Source organism: Fukomys damarensis, unplaced genomic scaffold (genome assembly GCF_012274545.1).
Source record: "Fukomys damarensis isolate Sample0158 unplaced genomic scaffold, DMR_v1.0_HiC HiC_scaffold_16, whole genome shotgun sequence".
Classification (NCBI taxonomy): domain Eukaryota; kingdom Metazoa; phylum Chordata; class Mammalia; order Rodentia; family Bathyergidae; genus Fukomys; species Fukomys damarensis.
In genome coordinates, this window is record NW_022900928.1 from 135,905,934 (window position 1) to 135,925,745 (window position 19,812).

Below are 19,812 nucleotides of genomic sequence, written 5' to 3' on the forward strand. Positions count from 1 at the left end.
GAGATTTAGCTCTGTGGCGCTGTGCCTGCCTTGCAAGTGCAAGGTCCTGAGTTGGATTCCTCATACCAGAAAAAAAAAGAAAGAGAATATCAGATGGGGGATTTAGCTCAGTGGTGCCGCCACCTGCCTCGCAAACACAAGGTCCCACGTTCAATCCCTGGTACCAAGAAAAAAAGAAAAGTATTGGTGACCTTTGAGGGAATCTAGGGTGAATGCAGCTAGTTTTCTGTGAGCTCTCAAGATTATTATCATTTTACAGAGAAAAGGACAATTGGGGTTGATATAACTACCAAACAAGGAACATCTTGTAATGATGCTAAAAGTACAACTCTGTCTCCTGAGGAAGCAGACTCCTGACAGAGGGAGAAGTTATAACTTGGCACATGGGTTGTAAATGGGCGCATGAAGCAAACAAGCCCAAGGACAAAGTCAAGCTGTTTCCCAAAGAATTTTCCCACAGCACTGAGACAAAGGATAAAGAAGTTCTTTGTTAGCTAAGCTTTTGTACCCATTTCCATCTAGACACAATCTTTAATGGCACTTTTGTGGATGTAAATTTTCAACAATATGCTTTATGTCTAATCTTGGAGAAGGACTTGAATGCCATGGCCAATTAATTGGAAACATGGAAACATCAGACAGTTTTTAACCTATATATTGTATGTTACATTCTCAGTACTTCCTTCCCCAGCTCATGTCTGAAGTACAATTCTGATCTGGGTGTTATGTAGTTCCGTGGGTGTGGGTTGTATGCAGGGTTTACTTCCATTTGGAATGTCTGTTGATGATACGAAGGGTGTAAGTGCCACTTTAGTTCAGGGAGAGTCTTGTTCCATATGATCTTTTGCTAATTTGGAAATATGCAGTGGGTATTATGGGCCAACTGAGGCTGAATTTCTGTACTTTTTAGGAACAGAAATAAACTTTTAGTGTAGAAGATTAAGGGTAAAAATGACGCGGCTGGTTCAAATGACACTGATTATAAAACTGATGGTAATATTTAATGAACTGTCATCCAGGTCATGAAGGATCTATAAAAATTAGCAGGTGTGAAATTGTGAAAATTTGTTTTAACAAGCAAGTTTCAAATTTTTCTGAAAGGTTAGTATCTTTAAAATACATCATAGAAAAGGTACTGAATTTTTGTGTTTTATATGCACTTATTTATTTTATATAGCAGAACTGGGAATCAAACCCAGAGCCCTGCACATGCTAGGCAAGTGCTTTACCATTGAGCTACATATCAGCCCCTGTTTACATACTTACTGGCAGGGAAATTAATGGTAAGCCATTTCAAGTAATATACCCATTGTAGAACCAAAGGCTCTCCATCCAGTCTGTTAACTTATTTTTTCATAGACAGAAAACAGTTTGTACACTGGAGGTTCTTTCCCAAGGAACCATGGGGGGACACTCTGTGTGGGGATGTCCAACTACTGTGACACCGTGCTATTCTGTGTATTGGGTCAATGAGGGTGGCTTTGGACACTGGAGACTATCTTGTGCCAGGCATGGTGCCGAGCAGTTTTCTACATTATTTCATTATATCTCCATAAAACTCTCTCACAGTAAGAACTGTATTTATTCTTCAGGTGAGGAAAACTGAGACTCGCACTACCTACCAGGTGGAAACCAGCAGGAGTCCAGCTCCAGAGCCTGCATCTCATGACTGTGATGAAACTTGCTCCTGTTCCTGTGGTGTAGGAGGTGACCGCCTTGGGTTGACCTGCTGCCCATGCAGTTTGGAAATGACCTGACTGGACACCCAAAGGCCAGAGGGAGAAGACAGTTTCTACCTTTTTTGTCTTGTTGTTTCTACCATCCACACTCTGTAAGATCAAACCTCTTCTGGTTTGCTCTCTAGATTCAGTCACCATCATCCTAAAATCCCAGATATCCTTGGAAACCATGCTTCTGTCTTCCACAGGGCAGCCCAATTGAAAGGCCTGGAGCCTGTGGCTACCGAGGCCCATATAGAGCTCTCCCTGTTTGCAGAATCACTCTGTGGGTGCATGTACCTCATACTCTACCTCTTACTTTTGGTCACAGTGAATTGCCCCATCTTCAGAAATTTACATTGATTTCTGGGCATAGTGGTGTACACCTGTAATCCCAGCAATTGGGAGGCTGAGGCAGAAAGATTGCCACAAGTTTGAGGCCAATCTGGTCTACATAGTGTCTGGTCTACATAGTGACTTCAAGGCCAGTCTGAAGTGAGACCTTGTCACAAAAAACAAAGCAAACAGACAGAAGATACCCCAAAAATTCACATTGAATTCAGTATTGAAAATCATAATGGAGAAGCCGGGGATTTACTTTAGTGGTTCTGCCGCCTGCGATCCCCAGTACCAAAAAGAAAATCATAATTGGAAGTGTTGCTTCTAGTTGTTCAGTGATTTGTTTCTTCACTAATAGACATCTGTCTAATTAGTCTACCATGTAAAAAAACCTTTGTGAGCCTGAGAATCTCTGACTGACTTCTGATCACTTGAGTTAAAATCTGTGCTTTAGTTTTACTTCCTGCCAACAAGGAGGCCCTTTCTTGGGTTATTGCAGGATTTTAACATGGAACCATTCCTGCATTCTAGCTCAGGCCCCCTGTCCCCGTTCCCTCAGTATCCCAGTAGCAGCCTTTATTACAGTCCACAAGCACATCTCAGTCTCCTGTGGCAAGGGAGAATGTCTTCCAGAAGTCCATGTGTTAAAAGCCATGTGCTGAGTTCTCACTTGTCCTGTGACATGGCCCAGACTTTCAGTTGACCCATATCTGGTGAGTCCACCTTGACCAATGGGCCAGGAGGTGTCTGACAGGCTTCTCCATGGTGAGAAAATTCTTAAAGCCAGTTATACAATGCACTGCTCTTCAGACTTTGAATTTATTCACTTGTATCAGTGTGGACTGCTCAGGAGTTTTCACCCATCCTGCTATTACATACTGTGATGCATCGTCTGCACCAGACTTGGCCCACGAGGATTGCTCCTGTCCTTGGACCCCTCTCCATCACAGTGAGGCTATCCTTGCTCCTGGCTCAAGATCTGCTGAGCTGGTCTCAGTCTCTCCCTTCCTGGACTTGCGCCAGACCTTTTTCCAAATGTATAAGCTTTAAAAAAGATTTAGTACATGTTCATGGTACAGATTTTTTAAAAGCATAGAAGAATATAGTCGCACAGTTTGGTTTCTGGAACCAGCCACTGTTCCCAGTTTACTGTGGTCTTCAGAGAGAGCCTGCACTTTGACCTGCACACACATACACCATACACAAGTGTGCACACACACTCCTCACCACAGGCACATGTGCTTGTACTCCCCCATCGCACACTCACAAGCACCTGCATGCACACACACTCTCCCACCACACGTGGTGGCATGTGTGTTCTTCTGTACCTTACTTACATCCTGGAGATCTTTCCATTTAGTGCATCGAGAGCAGCCTTACTCTTATAACTATGCCTAGAACCTCATTGTCTACCTGTGCCAGAACTTATTAGGGATTACATTCATTATGATTACATTCATAATGAGGAATTGGTACATGAACATAACACATCTAACCTGTGACATACTTCTTAGGAGTGAGATTTCTAGGACAATGAATGGAGTCCACTTCTTAAGATGGTGGACATTTCACTTTTGGTGGGTAGTATCAGCCTGACCTTGCTAGAGCTTATGGTTTGCTCTCACCCCCTCCCCCCGTGAACATGCGTGTTTTCCACACTCTTCAACACAGTGTACTTTCAGACTCTGGGTTTTGCCAATCTGATAACAACAACAAAAAAGATCTTAGTGTAATTTTGATTTGTATATCTCTAATTATGAGTTCAGTGAGCTTCTTTTATGTGTTGAACATAATTTTTACTCCTGTTTTGGTAAGCAGCCTGTCCTTTTGCCTGTCTTTCCTTTTTCTCTTTCCTTTTGTGTTTACTGTCTTCTGTGAAAGACAGAGAACAGAGAGAACACAGAGCTCCTGGCTCCTCCAGTGTGGTCAGCAGCCTGAATACTGCCTGGGTTTTTATTTGGTGTGAAACCCTTTTCCTTGCTTATTCTTGCAGTACAGCATGTTATAAAGAAATTAGCTCTTTGAGATGTGAGCTGTAAATGATTTTCCTGTTTGTCTTTGAAAAAGCCTTTGACTACAGTGTCTCTGCACATGTTTTTGTTTTTGTGTTTTGTTTTGTTTTAAGAGGGGTCTCCATGTGTAGTCTGGGTAGGTCTTAAACTGGCTCAGTTGCCCTGGCTGGCCTCATACTCATGCTTGTCCTGCCTTAGCTTGGGGTTACAGTGCAGCCAGCACCACACCCAGCTCCTGAGGTTTCTGTTTTTATCTTGTGTTGTCTCATCTCTCAAGCCTCCAGCTGCGACTTCTGTCTTCTGGTGTATACTGCCCTCTCCCTCCCTAGAGAATCCAACAGAATTAGCTCATTGCAGTACTTTCAGTAGATGTTTTTGTTTAACTATTCACTTTTAATTTATTATGCCATAAAGGATGAGGTAAAGATACTACCTGTTTTTTTTTTCCTCCAGACCAATAGTAGTATTAAATTGTCTCTTTTCCCCTCACTAATTTTTTGCTTCTGTTTGATTGATTGATTGATTGATTTTTGAGACAGGATCTCACTATGTGGATCAGGCTGACCTTGAACTCACTATGTAGCCCAGGCCGGCCTGAAACTCATGGTGATCCTCCTGCCTCAGCCTCCTGAGTGCTGGATTGTGGGCATGTGCCACCACATGCCTCCCCCACTGATTTTAAACATCACTTTTATCAGACATATCATTATTTTATATATGTGAGTATATATTTCTTCACCTCCTTTCTTTTCCGTTGATTTGCCTATGTAGACATCACTACCACATTTCTTAATTACTAAGAATTTTTTCAATAATTTTAATATTTGATTGAATGTGATGGCACACTCCTGTAATTCCAGCACTTGGGAGACTGAGGCAGGAGGATCACTGGGAGTTTGAGGCCAACTTGGGATATATAGTAAGTTCAAGATGGGTTTAAACTACATGGCAAGAACCTGTCAAAAAAATAATAATTTAAATTCTTATTTACATCTAGGCCTCTTTTCTTTCTCAGAATTTTCTTGGCCATTTTTTTTCTTGGTACAGTGGGTCAAACCCTAGATTTGTGCATGTTATATAGGCTTTCCACTGTTGCTCTGCATCCCCAGCCCTCTGTCCGTTTTTTTTAATCCACTGTTTTGGGTTTTTTTTTTCTTTTAAGTTTGTCAATGTTTATATAGTCTGAGTATCAATCCCTTACCAGATGTATGACTTGCTACTATTTTCTTTGATCCATAGGCTGTCTTTCATTTTGTTGACAGTTCCTTTGCTTTGCAGAAACTTTCAATTTGGTGCAGTCCACTTGTCATCTGTTTTTACTTTTGTTACCTCAGATTTTGGTATGGTACCAAGAGTCATTACTGAGGCCAACGTTGGGGGCTTTTGCTCAGTATATGCTTCTCCGAGTTTTACCATTTCAGATTATATGTTTTGGTCTCTATTGTATTTTGTATTGATTTCTGTGTGCCTTAGGTCAGGGTCGAGTTTTATTCCTTTGTGTGTGGAAGTCAGCTCTCTGAGCACCACTTATTAAAGAGCTCATTTTTGACTCAGGCTGTCTCCTTGGTCAAAATTAGCTGCCTACTGTGCCTTAGTTTACTCAGGTCTCTCTGTTCTAGTCCATTGTTCTCTGTCTGGTTTTATGCCGGCACCATAATGTTTCGATTAATGTAGCTTTTAATTTGAGATTAGACCTACTGATTCAGAAATTATGGTAATGAAGAAATACAAAAGCCCTTTCCTCTCCCATCTTGGCTCAGTCCTCTGATGGTGGTTACCTTTACAGGTTTGATGTACAGCCTTCAAATTTATTATATAAGTGTATAAATTGTGTTTGCGTGTGTAGAAATGGAGACCTTTAATTTTCTTCTTCATTTGTAGGGAGTGGAGAAGGGACTTTATCAGGACCTCTACCATGGGTCCTGACCTGTGAGCCACCACAGCACAAGGCGAATTCAAGAACAGACAGAGCCGGGCATGGTGGCACACGCCTGTAATTTCAGCACTCAGGAGGCTGAGGCAGGAGAGTCTCTGAGAGTTCAAGACCAGCCTGGGCTACATAGTGAGTTCTAGGGCAGTCTGAACTACACAGTGAGACCCTGTCTCAAAGAAAAAGAACAACAACAGACAGAAACGAGACTTACCTAGAGTGGAGAACCTGAGTCTTGGGTCCTGATCAGTGCTGCTGATGGCAGCAAAGACAAAAGGCCACCAAGCACAGCCAGTATTTATTGAATACAATCATGAGAAGGAGTAGGGAACTTTGAAGTTGTCTAGTGAATTGTTGCCAAACATCTGGCGTGATGGCACCAGGCAAGGCTGTCTGGAAGTAGGCACTGCTTATCTCGCTAAGATAGAACTGACCAGTACAGGGACCAGGTGTAATGATCAAGCAACCCACAAGGTCAGTGAGAAGTGATAATTCAGGGAAAAGGATTTTAATTGGGGTCACACTGACCTCAGCTGCACGTAACTCAGCAGGGCTCTGCCACTTCACTGGCCAAGACTCACGCCTCTGTGACAGCAATCCTAGCCCAGCTCAGCCAGCCGTTATGCCCATATGAGTCACTTAGAGCTTCAGTCTGACTCCTGATAGAAAGCGTCATAGCCAAATTAGGGAAAGCAGGAATCACGTGCCACTCATAGCCCGCCAATAGTGGGCAGGGATGTCTCCTACACTCATTGACCTGTGTGTTCTGGACTTCATTCCATGGTGGTATACAGAGAGGTCTCTTTTTCAAGGTTGCGCAATTTTCCATTACAGAAGTATTACTTATTAGCCCATTACTGAATTTGCCCTTGTGTAATTAACTCTGTGCAGTTTATGAGACTATATGTAAGGAAAAATTCTAGACGTGGACTTCTGGAGAAAGGGAAATGCATGCTTTACATTTTTCAAAGTATTCTCATATTTTCCCCAAGAGATAGGGTTAACTTATACTGTCTCTAGAACCATGTGATAGTGGCTGTTTTTAACTGATCCTGTTATTAGTGGGATTTAGTACTTTTTAATACCTACTGGCCATTTTTTTCTTCATTAAATTCAAAAGAACTAAAGAGATAAATTTTATTTTTCCAGTATGATTCTATAATTTTGTCCCATTTCTGTGTAGTCAAATGTGTTAGTCTGCTTTTGTGCTCTGCTTAGGAAGACTTCTTCCCCAAAGTATATCATCTCCTCCATTTTATGCTAGTCTTTAGTTCTTGGAATTTGTTGCTGTGGAAAGTACAGAGCAGACTAGCTTCATGTTTCTTTTGGTAGAGAGATGCTTCCCCACATTGTTTCTGAACTGTTCATCCTCTGCTTGCTGGTGTGATCACTATCAGTAATAAACCTTTCACTGGAGTCCTGTGAAATAGAGACTATGACTCAGCTTTATAGCAGATATCAAAATTACTTGCTAAGATGCAGTAAGAAACTTAGAATGGCTCCTGTAGCCTACAGTTACACAGAAACATGCCTTAAAACACACTACGAGTGCCAGCTGAAGCAGCACACGCTGGTAAGCCCAGCACTCTGGGAAGTTGAGGCAGAAGAATTGGGAGTTTGAGTCCAGCCTGAACAACTTAGCGAGACCCTATCTCAAAAAGAGGACTAGGGATGGAGCTCAGTGCAAGACCCTGGGTTCAGTCCCCAGTACCATAAAAAACAAAACCACACAACAAAAGCATTAAGAATGTGAAATGGGAGTTTTTTTAGCTTTGTGTAGTTTGCTATCAGCTTCTTGGTGCAAATGCCTGATACTCATTTATTTGCTTGTGATGATTTGTAAATCTTGTTCTAACAGGCAGAACAGAGCAAGCAGTTAAGTAAGTTTTGGTGAGGGGTGGTGCACCTGCCTGTGCTCCCACATCCTGGTTGTCCTCTGTCCTTATGCTGCTTCTCGCCTGTTCCCTCACAGCCCAAGTACGACGGCCAAGTTCTGCTGATGCAGGTGTGGAAGCATTTAAATCTGATTGAATGTGACTACTTCGGTTTGGAGTTTCAGAACATCCAGTCCTACTGGGTATGAGTTTCTTATTTATTTTTGGAAATGGGCTCTAGCTCTGTTGTAGAGCATTTGTGATGGGCCTGGTACAGAGCCTTTTGGGACTTGCTCTAAGCAAGGTGTTTGGTCATCATTCTTATCAAAACTGTGCTATTAAAGTGTTTTCTTTTCAGCTACAGGGAATATATAAGTCTGCCTCAAATCTAAGCCTGAATCTGTATCTGTCTCTTTCCATTAGTCTGTCTGAAGAAGCCCTCCTGAGTTACCATGGCAACTCTGGTCCCTCCCCTTGCCCACCCCATAAGCATTGTGAAAGTGGTTCTTAAGCACACAGACTGATTCTGCCTGTTTGCTTTGCAGGTATAACCTTAGAAATTGTGCACCTTTAGTATTTACAGATGTAATTGTTGCAGAGAAACCACTGGGACTCTCTTTATTCAGAAAGCCCTTTGCTGCTGTTGCACACTCATCCTCTGCTGCAGAGCTTCACCTCCCTGCTGCTCTGTCATTGTTTATAAATGCAGTCTGTTCCAACACTGTTTTGTGTTTGTTGATAGCTCACATCCTGCATTGGTACTGGGACCTGCTCTGCATAATGCTAGCAGGCTGCTGTTGGCATGGGACAGCAGTTTCAGTGTCCTCCCATTCTGCTGACTTTCCTGACAGTTCATCAAGATTAACCTTGTGTATGAGAGCAGAGTCAAAACCTTTCTGTCATGCCTTCTGCTGGGTGTAGTGATGTACACCTGTGATCCCAGCACTCGGGAAGTTGAGGCGGGGGAACACTGCAAGTTCAAGGCCAGCCTGGACTACATAGTGAGTTCAAGGCAACCCTAAACTACATAGCAAGACCCTGTCTCAAAAAAATAAGTAAATAATTCTGTCATAAAAATTTCTCTTAATTATAAATATTTTTGTATTTTATTGCATATTAAAGGGAAAATTATTTACTAGTTTTTCTATTAAATCCCCTTTAGATTTGGCTTGAACCTATGAAACCCATCATTAGGCAAATACGAAGTAAGTGCTGTTTAACTCTTTAAAATTCCATTTATTTAAGATGCCTTCTTCTGTAATGTTCAGGCTCCAGATTGCCCATATGTTTATCATCCACTTCTGGGAGATGGTACTGATCATTGGTGATGGGTAAACTTGAAAGTCACTTGACTGTTTAGTTTTAAAACTGCAGTAGGTGGGGGGCCAGGGATTTAGCTCAGTGGTTCCACCTCCTGCCTTGCAAGCACAAGGTAGAGTTTGATCTCCAGTACCAAAACAGTAAAAATAATAAAATAATAAAATAAAACTACAATAGGTGGGTGGGGGACAGCAGTTTAACTCAGATGCTGCTGAGTGACTTGATTCAAATTTAGAAGTTATAGGATGTGCAGAGCTGTGGCTCAGTGGTAGAAGGATTGTGTAACACATGTGACATCCTGGGTGTGGTACCCCTACCCAGTTCCAACAAAAATAAAGGTAAAAATGCACAGGATATATTGTTCGAATTTTTTTTTTTTTTGGTACCAGGGATTGAACTCAGGACCTTGTACTTACAAAGCAGGCAGTGGCACCACTGAGCTAAATCCCCTGCCCTGATGTTTTAATTTTTTACCAATATGTAAAAACTATAATTTCTAGGTTATGAAAAAACATTGAGATGCCTTTACATAGTATTTTAGTAAAATTATTAATATTATGTAATTATAAGCAGAATTATGTGCATAATTACTTTTATTAGTTTCTATATTAAATTTAAAATTTAGGGTACATAACAATGCTACCTAGCTTTATATCACCTTGAAGGCTTAAGTGTAGTTGTCTAACTCATTTTTTTTTGAGAACGAAATTGAGAAAAGATTATGTAAAAGTAACTTTGTTGTGCACTGATAAGCTAAGGCTATTTGCCATAAAGTTTTAGAAAATAAGTCTTCTCTGCTGAAAATCACATGGTCATCTTATTTCTAAATTTCAATGACTTGAAGATATTCAAACCATCTATATCATGCATCTTTTCTTTATAGTAATTGTTGTGGTTTATTTTCATAAGGGGTTATGACTTTTTTTTCACTTATGGATAGAAGGATTTCAAAAATGGATGGTTTTTTTGGGGTTTTTTTTTTTTTTAAGACAGGGTCTCACTATGTAGTTAAGACTGACCTGGAGCTTACTATATGTAGCCCAGGCTAGTCTTGAACTCACAGTGATCCTCCTGCCTCAGTCTCCTGTGTGCTGGGATTACAGGTGTGCACTACCACACCCAGCCAAAAATAATGGATTTTTGGAAAGGGGGTTTAGCTCAGTGGTGCTGCCTGCCCTGCAAGTGTAAGGTCCCCGGTACCAAAAATAATAATAATAATGGATTTTGTATTACTACAGTTAATTAGTATAAACACCTTCACTCTGTCATTTTACCCTAAAATAAAAATAGGCATATGTCTTAATTTGTTTTTGTTTTTCTCAGTACTAGGAATTGAACTCAGGGCCTCAGGCAAGCACTGTGCCACTGAACTGCATCCTTAGCCCTATATTTTAAAAGTAGCTTTCTACTTATCTTTAAGAGTTTTTGCATAATCTCTACTTATAGCAAAAGATTTGAAATTTCTCTTTGATATGTGTGATTGGCACTTAGGACTCAAATTTATGCATAGAAAAATTTTTATCGTATTTGAAAAAAATTGTTTTAACGGTCCTTTTGAAAACACCAGCCTTGTAATAACATATGGAGAGAATATAGAGATTGACTTCATTTGTGAAGCTTAAAATTTTTTGTTTTTGTAGGGCCAAAGAATGCAATGCTTCGCCTAGCAGTAAAATTTTTCCCACCTGATCCTGGCCAATTACAAGAAGAGTTTACAAGGTAAAGAGCTGAGCTGACCTGGAGCTGCTGTCATCTTTGGTCTTACATTCATTCGTCTATCACGAATGATTACGAGCTAGTGGTAGTGTACAGTGCTATATGAGCTAGTGTACACAAAAAACTAGTAAGTGTCAAGTAATTAAAAGAAATTTTTTGGCAGTTGACTCTTGCTCAAATGTGCAGCAGAATTTAGAAGAAAGGTTGGTTTATGGTACAGACTTGAGAATAAAAAGTGGAATGGTGGTTAGGGTGATTCTGAACAGATAATCTCCAGATGTGCTTGGGTTTATGCATGTGTATGAAGTTCCTAGGACCAGGTGAGATGTGGTGATGCCCAGCTGTGATCCCAGCACACGAGGGGCTGAGGCAAGAGGATCGCAGGTTTGAGCCTCGCCTCGGAAATCTGTCTCAAAGTAAAAGTAAATCTGTCTCAAAGTAAAAAAGGGATAGAAATATTGCTCAGTGCGAACGTCCTGGGCTCAATCACCAGTGCTGAAAAAAAGTTCACCTGCCTGTTTATGTATTGACAAAATCCACATAATTGGGAGAAGTGTGTTGTGTGATGGTCCTTATGAATATATAGAATAAAAATATTTGGGATAATTTATTTTGTGATACTCTTTTTAATTCAAGGTTGCTTTTTTGCAGAAATGATTGAAAGAAATGTTAAAAATATTCATTGAGCAATAAGATTATGGAGATTTCTTTGTTGAACTTTTATATCACATATCTGTTAATTTTATACTGGGGAATAATATAAAAACCTGGAAACCTCAGGCCAGAGGCAGGTGAAGAAAAGAGGATATTGCCACAGTTGCAGCACAGTGACTCAGGCCTGGGTCCCAGCTGGTACAGGTTGCTGAGAAAAACACCTCACCTTTTGCCCTCCCTCCTAAGAGGGAGAGAGGTCACCAGATGATAGCGACAGCACAAAGTCTGTGTCAGCTGCAAGGAGCAAGGAGAGCCCATCAGGCTGTTACTGTTCAGTGAATGAGACTCGACTCCAGGGCAGCAGAAGTGCTCCATGTGTGAACACAGAACTTACCATGCCAGTTACCATGAGGTCACTAAATGTATACTCCCAAGAACTATGGAAAACAGAAATGTCCTCATTTCAGACAGAAATGTTCTAAAATCCTGGATCTGAGTTTCAGGACTCGGACTAGAAGTTCTTTTTACAGTTACTTCCTTCTTTCTCATTTTTATGTAGAAGGTTCTTTTTTTAAATTTCTTAAAAGTACTCATTTGCGCCCCCAGAGGTGGTGCATACCTGTAATCCCAGTGCTCAGGAGGCCTCTGAGGCAGGAGGATCACTGCAAGTTGGAGGCCAGCGTGAACTACACAGTGGCACCCTGTCTTCAACTATCCCCCACCAAAGTACATGTTTGTTTCAAAAGAAAGAATTTTCAAATAAAGCTGTGTAGAATAAAAAACAGAAGTTCCCTGGCCTGCCCATTCACCCTGTTCTCCAGCACTCCTGAGGCTCACTGACCTGCAGCTTGTCCCCACACCACCCCTGAAGAGCGCGCCATACCAACTAGTCCTGCTCACTTGAGCACACATTTTTTTCTCTGAAAGCACTGTGAAAAAACATCATTGTCCATGTATCTTTGTGAACTCCAGGAATATTGCCATAGGAATGAAGCACTGAATTAAGGTTTATCTACTTTAAATTTTAAGAGAATATAAAAAATTGTAATGAATTGCACTATAGTATAAATTCCAATAATGGTAGAGAGTTTGTCTTGTTCAACATTGTATTCTAGCTCCAAGAACAGTACCCAGAACATAATAATACATGCTCAACAAGCCCAGTGCCTTCACACTGAGCTGTACCCCCAGCCGGTTTGGGTAGGATTTTTTTCTTTTAATTTTGACACAAGGTCTCACTAAATCCCTAAATTACCCAGGCTGGGCTTGAACCTGTGTTCCTCCTGCTTCAGCCTTGCAGAGTTATGAAATTACAGGTGTGTGCCAGCACTCCCAGCTATAAATATTTTCACATTGCCTTCTTTAGTTATATTTCCACGAGTGGTATTCCAGAGTGCCTATTTCTCAGACCCTAGTCAAGACCAAATATTAAAAAATTTCACAGGGAGTTTGAGACCAGCCTGGGCTATGTAGTGAGTTCCAGGTCAGTCTCAACTACATAGTGAGACCCTGTCTCAAAAAAAGAACAAAAAAATTTCACAGGTGCATTTTGAGCTGTCTTAATTTTAGTTTTTTTTTTAATTCATTAAGTTTATTGGTACATTTTGATATACAACATGATGACATTCATCATTGGGAATTTGTACCTTTACATGACATACCTTGATTCTTATTTTTCCCCCATTCCCCTGCCTTCCCTTCAACCCCTCCACCCCTCCCTATTTACAAAGACTTTGTTTCAGTTTTTTCCTTTTCTCATATTTTTTCCTTTCCCTTCTTTCCTTTCCCCTACTCCCCCCACTTCCCCTTCCCCTTCCCCTTTGGACCTTTTCTTCCTATTTCACATTATTATACATTTTAGTCCTCATTTACATTTTCAGTTTCTCACACCACAGAAACTCTTCAGTATTTACATGTGTGTCCTATTTATTTCACTTATGAGTATGGCCTCAGTGTGCATCCATTTAGCTATAAATGTCTCTAGTTTATCATTCTTTAAGGCTGAGTAGTACTCCATTTTATAAAACCGAATCTTTTTCATCCAGTCTCCAGTTGATGTGCAATTGGGCTGTTTCCAAGTTTTAGCTATTACAAACTGTGCTGCTCTGGTATGATGCTTTTAATTCTTTTGGGAAGATACCCAGCAGGGAAATAGCTGGGTCAAGTGGGACCTCTAATCCCAGTTACTTGAGGGTGTATCTTAAATTTTATATTTCTACCGTTTCATCCAAAATTGTGAGTGCAGTTTTGTAATATGAATTTGTAACTTCCTCTTGTGGAACATATTCCTGCATATAGTGTATGGTGTGGATACTAGCTTCTCTTTCTTTCTGTGTGTGAAGTGCCTCTGTATTTAGCACCTTCTCTGTGCTCTCTGTAGTATGTGACTCAGCCTGCTGAATCACATAGTCACTTGCTCTCTGCCTGGTCCCAGCGGCTGCATGAAAAGCCTGTGCCTGTTTGGTGAGGGCCCTGCATGCCACTCGCTGTTTGCTCCTGCTACTTCCCTGGCCCTTGTGTTCTTTCACTGCAGAGGTTCGCTTGCGCCATGTAAGAAGACACTTGGAGCTGATCTCTGTCTTGTTTTGGACCCCCTCTAGGTACTTGTTCGCCTTGCAGCTCAAGAGAGACCTGTTGGAGGAGCGCTTGACTTGTGCCACCTCTACAGCAGCCCTCCTCACATCCCACCTGCTGCAGGGTTTGTATCACAGCCACTGTGAGATGCCACTGACCAGCACCTCAGGGAGCCTCATTTAACTGCTGGTGCACACGCAGTTAGGGACTGAGCCTGGCTAAAGAATGGGGCATTTCAGTTTGCAAGCACTGGTGATGAGCTGCAGTTTACTTCTGCAAATTGGAACTCCTTGTTGCACAGTCTTTATCCAAAGGCTCAAGGCCAAAATCTGTAGCCACATTGTTTTGGGTTGTCTCTCATCTGTGCCTTTATACATTTTAACAGCAATATAAAACCCAGCATGGTGGCGCACACCTATAATCCCAGCACACAGGAAGCTGAGGCAGGAGGATCACTATGAGTTTGAGGCCAGCCTGGGCTACATAGTGAGCTCAAGGCCAGCCTGAACTGTGTAGTAAGACCCTGTCTCAAATAACCTAAAACAAATTCATTCAGAAGCAACAATATATCTTCAGTTGAGAGTCAGACCATAAGGCAGACTCTCAGCATGCCCAAGAAAGGGGCTTTCTAAGAGTAGGGGTCACAGTCCTCTCTGGAAGATGAAAGCATACCTTCGGTATCTCCCATGGAGCTAGAGGTGATGCAGAGAGTGTGAAAAACTCTGATTGCCTCAGAATCGAAGAAGTGGAGATTTCTGAGAAGCAGTGTGTGCTCCCCGGGCCCCATCTGGCTGCTGGCTGTCGTGCTGGAAGAGGCCACAGCCCACATTGCTTCTGGACTGGAATTCAGCACATTCTCAGCAGCCTGACTTTTCCAAGGTTTTAGTGCAGGACATCTGGCACAGAAAGTTTTGGGAACTAGCAAGTATAGAATGCATGAAATTATAAAGATACATTATTTGAGAGGCCCTGAAGGAGAAATACATTTTAAAATACATTGTCCTGGGCCGGGGAAACCTCAGTGGTTCTGCTACTTGCCTTGCAAGGTCCCGAATTCAATCCCAGGACCAAAAAAATTAAATTAAATTAAAAATAAAATACATTGTCCTGATCAAGGGCATGGTGGCTCACGCCTATAATCCCAGTGCTCAGGAGGCTGAGGCAGTTTTGCCACAAGTTTGAGGCCAGCCTCAGCTATATAGTGGGTTCAAGGTCAACCTAAACTGCGTTGTGAGACCCTGTATCTAAATAAACACATACATTAAAAAATATACTTTCCTGAAAGAACAATGCATTATACTGGTACTAATAGTCATGAGTACACAGCAGGTCCTGCTGCACTTAAATATAAAGTGTAGTTTTAAAAAATAAAGCCAGATGTGGTAATACATACTTGTAATCCTAGTGCTGGGGGGTACTGAGGCAGGAGAATTATAAGTTCAAACCCAGCCTGCGCAACTTAGCAAGATCTTGTCTAAAAAAATAAGACAAGGATTTAGGGTGTAACAGTGGAAGGGTCCTGATTCAGTCCCCAGTGCCACTGATGATTGATTTGTTGGTTGCACACGAGACTAAGCTTGCTATCCACCTTCCCAGAGCCCTTCACTAGAGTCGTTGGGAATAAGAATAATTCCTTTTATTTGTCATACTTGCTTTGGACAGCATACAGTACCTGGAAAAAATACAGAATATTGGGGGTTTTAGCAATATAATACATATTTTATTGCAGACTTAACAGTACTTTTTTACTGTTAGTATATGCATTTGACATACACATGCTCATTTATTTCAAAATCTGAATGACAGACTTTTTGTCTCATCTCAGCGGAAATAGGAGATTATGACGAAGCCCTGGACCGAGAGCATTTGAAAGCCAATGTGTACTTGCCCAGCCAGGAACAGGCTTTCGAAAAGATCCTGGCCTTCCATCAGAGGCACACGTGAGTTGCTCGGTCGCTGTTGTGAATGGCTTGTAACCAGAGGGCTTCTGTCCTTCTTACCCAGGCCTCAGGGTCCAGTTTGCAGCCACTCCTGCAGACCCTGCTGCTTTAGGAAGGGATGGCAAGGACCTCAGGGTCTGGGGAGAAGAATGCTAGCAAGCAGAGTGCCCTGCCTGGGCAGGAGCTGCTTCTGGCATAAAGGAAGCTGGAAAGATGTGCTGTGTTCTTCGGCATGGTAAGAATCCTCCTTTGAGTGGAAGCAGCCCATGCTGTGGCAGAACGCAACATGACTGCCACGCTGGCATCCACCTTCATTGATATACTGTGCTTTGACTTCTCTAACCCTTGACACTGGTGCACTCTGGAGGGATGGAAGCAGTTGGAGTAGTGTCCCAAGAGCAGGGGCTGCTGTGGTCTGGGCCTCTGCCAAGGCAGAAGCTCCACCTCTGACAGTTACCTTGCTGTTGCGAAGGGGCTGTTAAGCTGCAAGTCCACTTTGTTAGATACTGCCCCAGGGACACTGTGCTGGACCCTCCTGGTGGCCCTTCTGTGCCCCCCACCTCATGTGGATGCCTGCCACTGCTGCAGATCAGCCCCTGTCATGGCACTGGCAGGGCAGTTGGGAGAGCACAGACTGGCTATTGCCCTGTGAGATGGACTCGATGCATGTCGCTGCTCACAGTGCTGAGCGCTGGCATTTTGAGTTCTGCTGCCAGCGAGATCCTGTTGTGCAGAGAACACAGCTCCTGCACTGTGAGCTGGGGTCACCAGCAGTGCTCCCACAGTGGAGTGGTGCAGTGAAGGTAGAAGAGTCCTTAGGGAGGCCCTTTGAGGACCAGCCAGATGGAAGGGCAGGAGGCATCCAGGCAGAGCATTAGCGGGGGTGTGGGGGTGTCTGGCAGGATGCTGGCAGTTGCAGGTGAAGCACTGGTGTGCACAGTGCTAACTGATGCAGGCGGCCAAGTGGCAGTGCCCTGGTCAGCCAGGCTCAGTGTCTGCACACACCCAAGTGGCAGGAAGCTCAGCTTTCTCTCTGGATGCTCACTTTTTCTACCACAAGCATCAAAAACTGTTGAGCATCCTTTACTTATTTTAGTCATTCTTTGTGTAGGCTTTTAAAAAGACAAGAGTGTACATTTATTTTAATCAAAATAAGTTTGTCTTATGATTAACAGTTCTTAATGACCCACTGGAAGCACCTTTACAATCACTAGATGGTATGTTACGGAAGTGCGTTTCTCGACTTTACCATGTGTATTTTGAATCTTGGAAGCTGCAGGAAATTTAAAGTTGACTGCTCACACCTGGGAGTACCTAATGATGACTTGTTTTGATTAGGTATACAAAGTTAATACAGAAATGAGTAGCAAAATCACTGGGCATAGTCACACATGCCTGTAATCCCAGCTGTTCAGGAGGCTGAGGTGGGGATCACAAGTTTAAGACCAGCGTGGTCAGCTTGAAAGAGCCTGTCTAAAAATAAAATTTTAAATGAGGATGTACCTCAGTGGTAGAGTCCTTACCTTGCATTCATGAATCCCTGGGTTCAATTCCTAATATTGCACACACACAAACTACAAGAAGGAGAGGGAAAGGGAACAAAATCTATATTTGTTAAAGTACATGTTTTAGACAACAAACTCACGGTTCATCTCCCTAAGTTTTTTTTTGTGTGTGTGTTGTGTGGAATTTTTTATTCTTGTTTTTTGTGGTCATGGGGATTGAACCCAGGGTTCAGTTGAACATTCTAGGCAAGTACTCTACCACAAAGTTATTATAGCCCCAGCCCTTTTTATTTTTGATAGAGGCTCTTGCTAGGTTGTCTTGGCTATCCTCGAACAATCCTCCTGCCTCAGCCTCACAAGTAGTTCCATTAGTGGTTATTGATCTGTGCATTAAATGGTAGAAAGGCAAGTCTTAAAAATGTTCACTGAAGGCTTTACTAATACCTGTAACTTTCAGAACTGGAACTTCATCCTGGGCATTCTCTCTTATCGGTGATGACTTATTAAACTGCAGGTGCCAGGCATCTGCATCCTAATCCCTAAATGGAAATCATGGACCAAAGAAACCTACCAAGTTGCACAAAGATTCCAAAGCTCAGGCCTTTGAAGTAAAGAGAAGGAAAAACATGTTACAAGAAGATCTCATGTGTGGGTTCAGGCACTAAACGTGGGCACCCTGGCAGGAGCACCTCCCCTCTGCCCTTCTGAGACCTCAAGAGCATCACTCCCGGTGGCTGACCCCACCCAGAACAGACTCACTTCCAATTCCTGGTGATGGGGCCTAGGCCTTGGACAGGACCCACATGTTGTGTGTTGGGAGATATTTCTATGGATAAAACCACTTGTTTTGTCAGTGTTTTTCATTCAACTTCATAAATTCATTTTAGTGTGTTCTAATGGCTAGAAATGTACATTATGAAAATAACTTCTAAAATTATTAAAATGGGCTTCAGAAGAAACTGGCATCATCTGTGGCATTTCCTCCACTTCATATTTGACAGCCACAGCCAGGCTGGGTGGTACATGGCTATAATCTGAGCACTTAGGCTGAAGTGGAGGATCACCATGAGTTCAAGGCCACCCTGAATTACAGAGTGAGACCTTGTCTCAAAATACAACAAAAAGTTGACAGCCCTGTACAGTATATGGTTTGCACATGACCATGTCACTCTCAAGCAAACTATAAAGCTGAGTATCAGCCACAGGAGACAGTCTACACTTTAGTAGGTGTGTTGGAATAGAAGAATAGAGAGAAACTGGCCTGCATGTGTGGTGTTTTGTTTGTGCAGCAGTTAAATACAGAGGCAGTAAACCATCTACTCTGAAAATAGTCTCCTTTGTTTGTTGGTCATTTGATATTGTTTTGCTTAGTTTTCTTGATCACTTCTCTGATATGTTTTGGTTCTTTCAGTGATAACAGTCAATCTATCCTTCCTTACAGGGGCCAGACGCCTGCTGAGTCAGATTTCCAGGTGCTGGAAATTGCTCGGAAGTTGGAAATGTATGGCATCAGGTTTCACACAGCTTCTGACAGGGAGGGGACCAAGATTAACCTGGCTGTTTCCCACATGGGTGTCCTTGTGTTCCAGGTAGGCAGCAAGGGGCAGGGACATGGCAGGGTGGTGATATGGTGATGCAGTGCAACTTGGTCAGGTTTCTGCTGTGTTTATTGGAAAATTTTTATTCTGATGAATAAGATGTTAGATTTGGAAGATGAAATTTGCATGTTGCCTGATCCAGTCTTTTCCTGGGTAGAGAAATGGTTTTCTTATCCTGCTGTAGTACAGTGTGATTATTCTCACTGCCCTGGAGCCCCTGGACTCCCAGTTGCTCACTGATCCCCACAAGGTTGCCCTGGCCCCAGGATGCCCATCTCTTCTCTGTATTCATTCTGGTGTTGAACCAAAGGCCATTCCCTTAAAATCCTACAACTCTCATTTCTAGGGGATGAAACTCTGCCAAGCTTTGTCACAGGGACTCTGGGTACGTCACATGGCCAGGGTGCTGGAACCTGAAACAGAAAGCCTGGTCTTATCTCTGTGAGAAGCTGTTGCATCTCAGACAGGAGGTGGAGCAGCTGCTCCCTCTGCAGCAAGAGGCCAGATCTCTTTACAGGTGTGAGTCCAGGGGAGCGATGAATCAGCTCCCTCAAAGTACAGGCTCAGGAGTGCACCCTACACACACACACACACACACACACACACACACACACACACACACACACACACAC

General features: G+C 42.5%; 1 protein-coding gene across 6 annotated transcripts in view; it reads left to right on the plus strand.

Annotated features, from left to right (window-relative positions):
• Farp2 (FERM, ARH/RhoGEF and pleckstrin domain protein 2) overlaps window positions 1–19,812 on the plus strand; it is a 102,722-nt gene that overhangs the window by 30,707 nt on the left and 52,203 nt on the right. For 4 of the 6 annotated variants that reach the window (XM_010606655.3, XM_010606657.3, XM_010606658.3 and 1 more), the window contains exons 3-8: window positions 7,972–8,076; window positions 9,036–9,078; window positions 10,834–10,912; window positions 14,164–14,261; window positions 15,963–16,077; window positions 19,024–19,171. In XM_010606655.3, coding sequence (XP_010604957.1) covers window positions 7,972–8,076; window positions 9,036–9,078; window positions 10,834–10,912; window positions 14,164–14,261; window positions 15,963–16,077; window positions 19,024–19,171 — 588 coding nt within the window. The other 2 variants (XM_010606660.3, XM_010606659.3) reach the window with 2 other exon arrangements.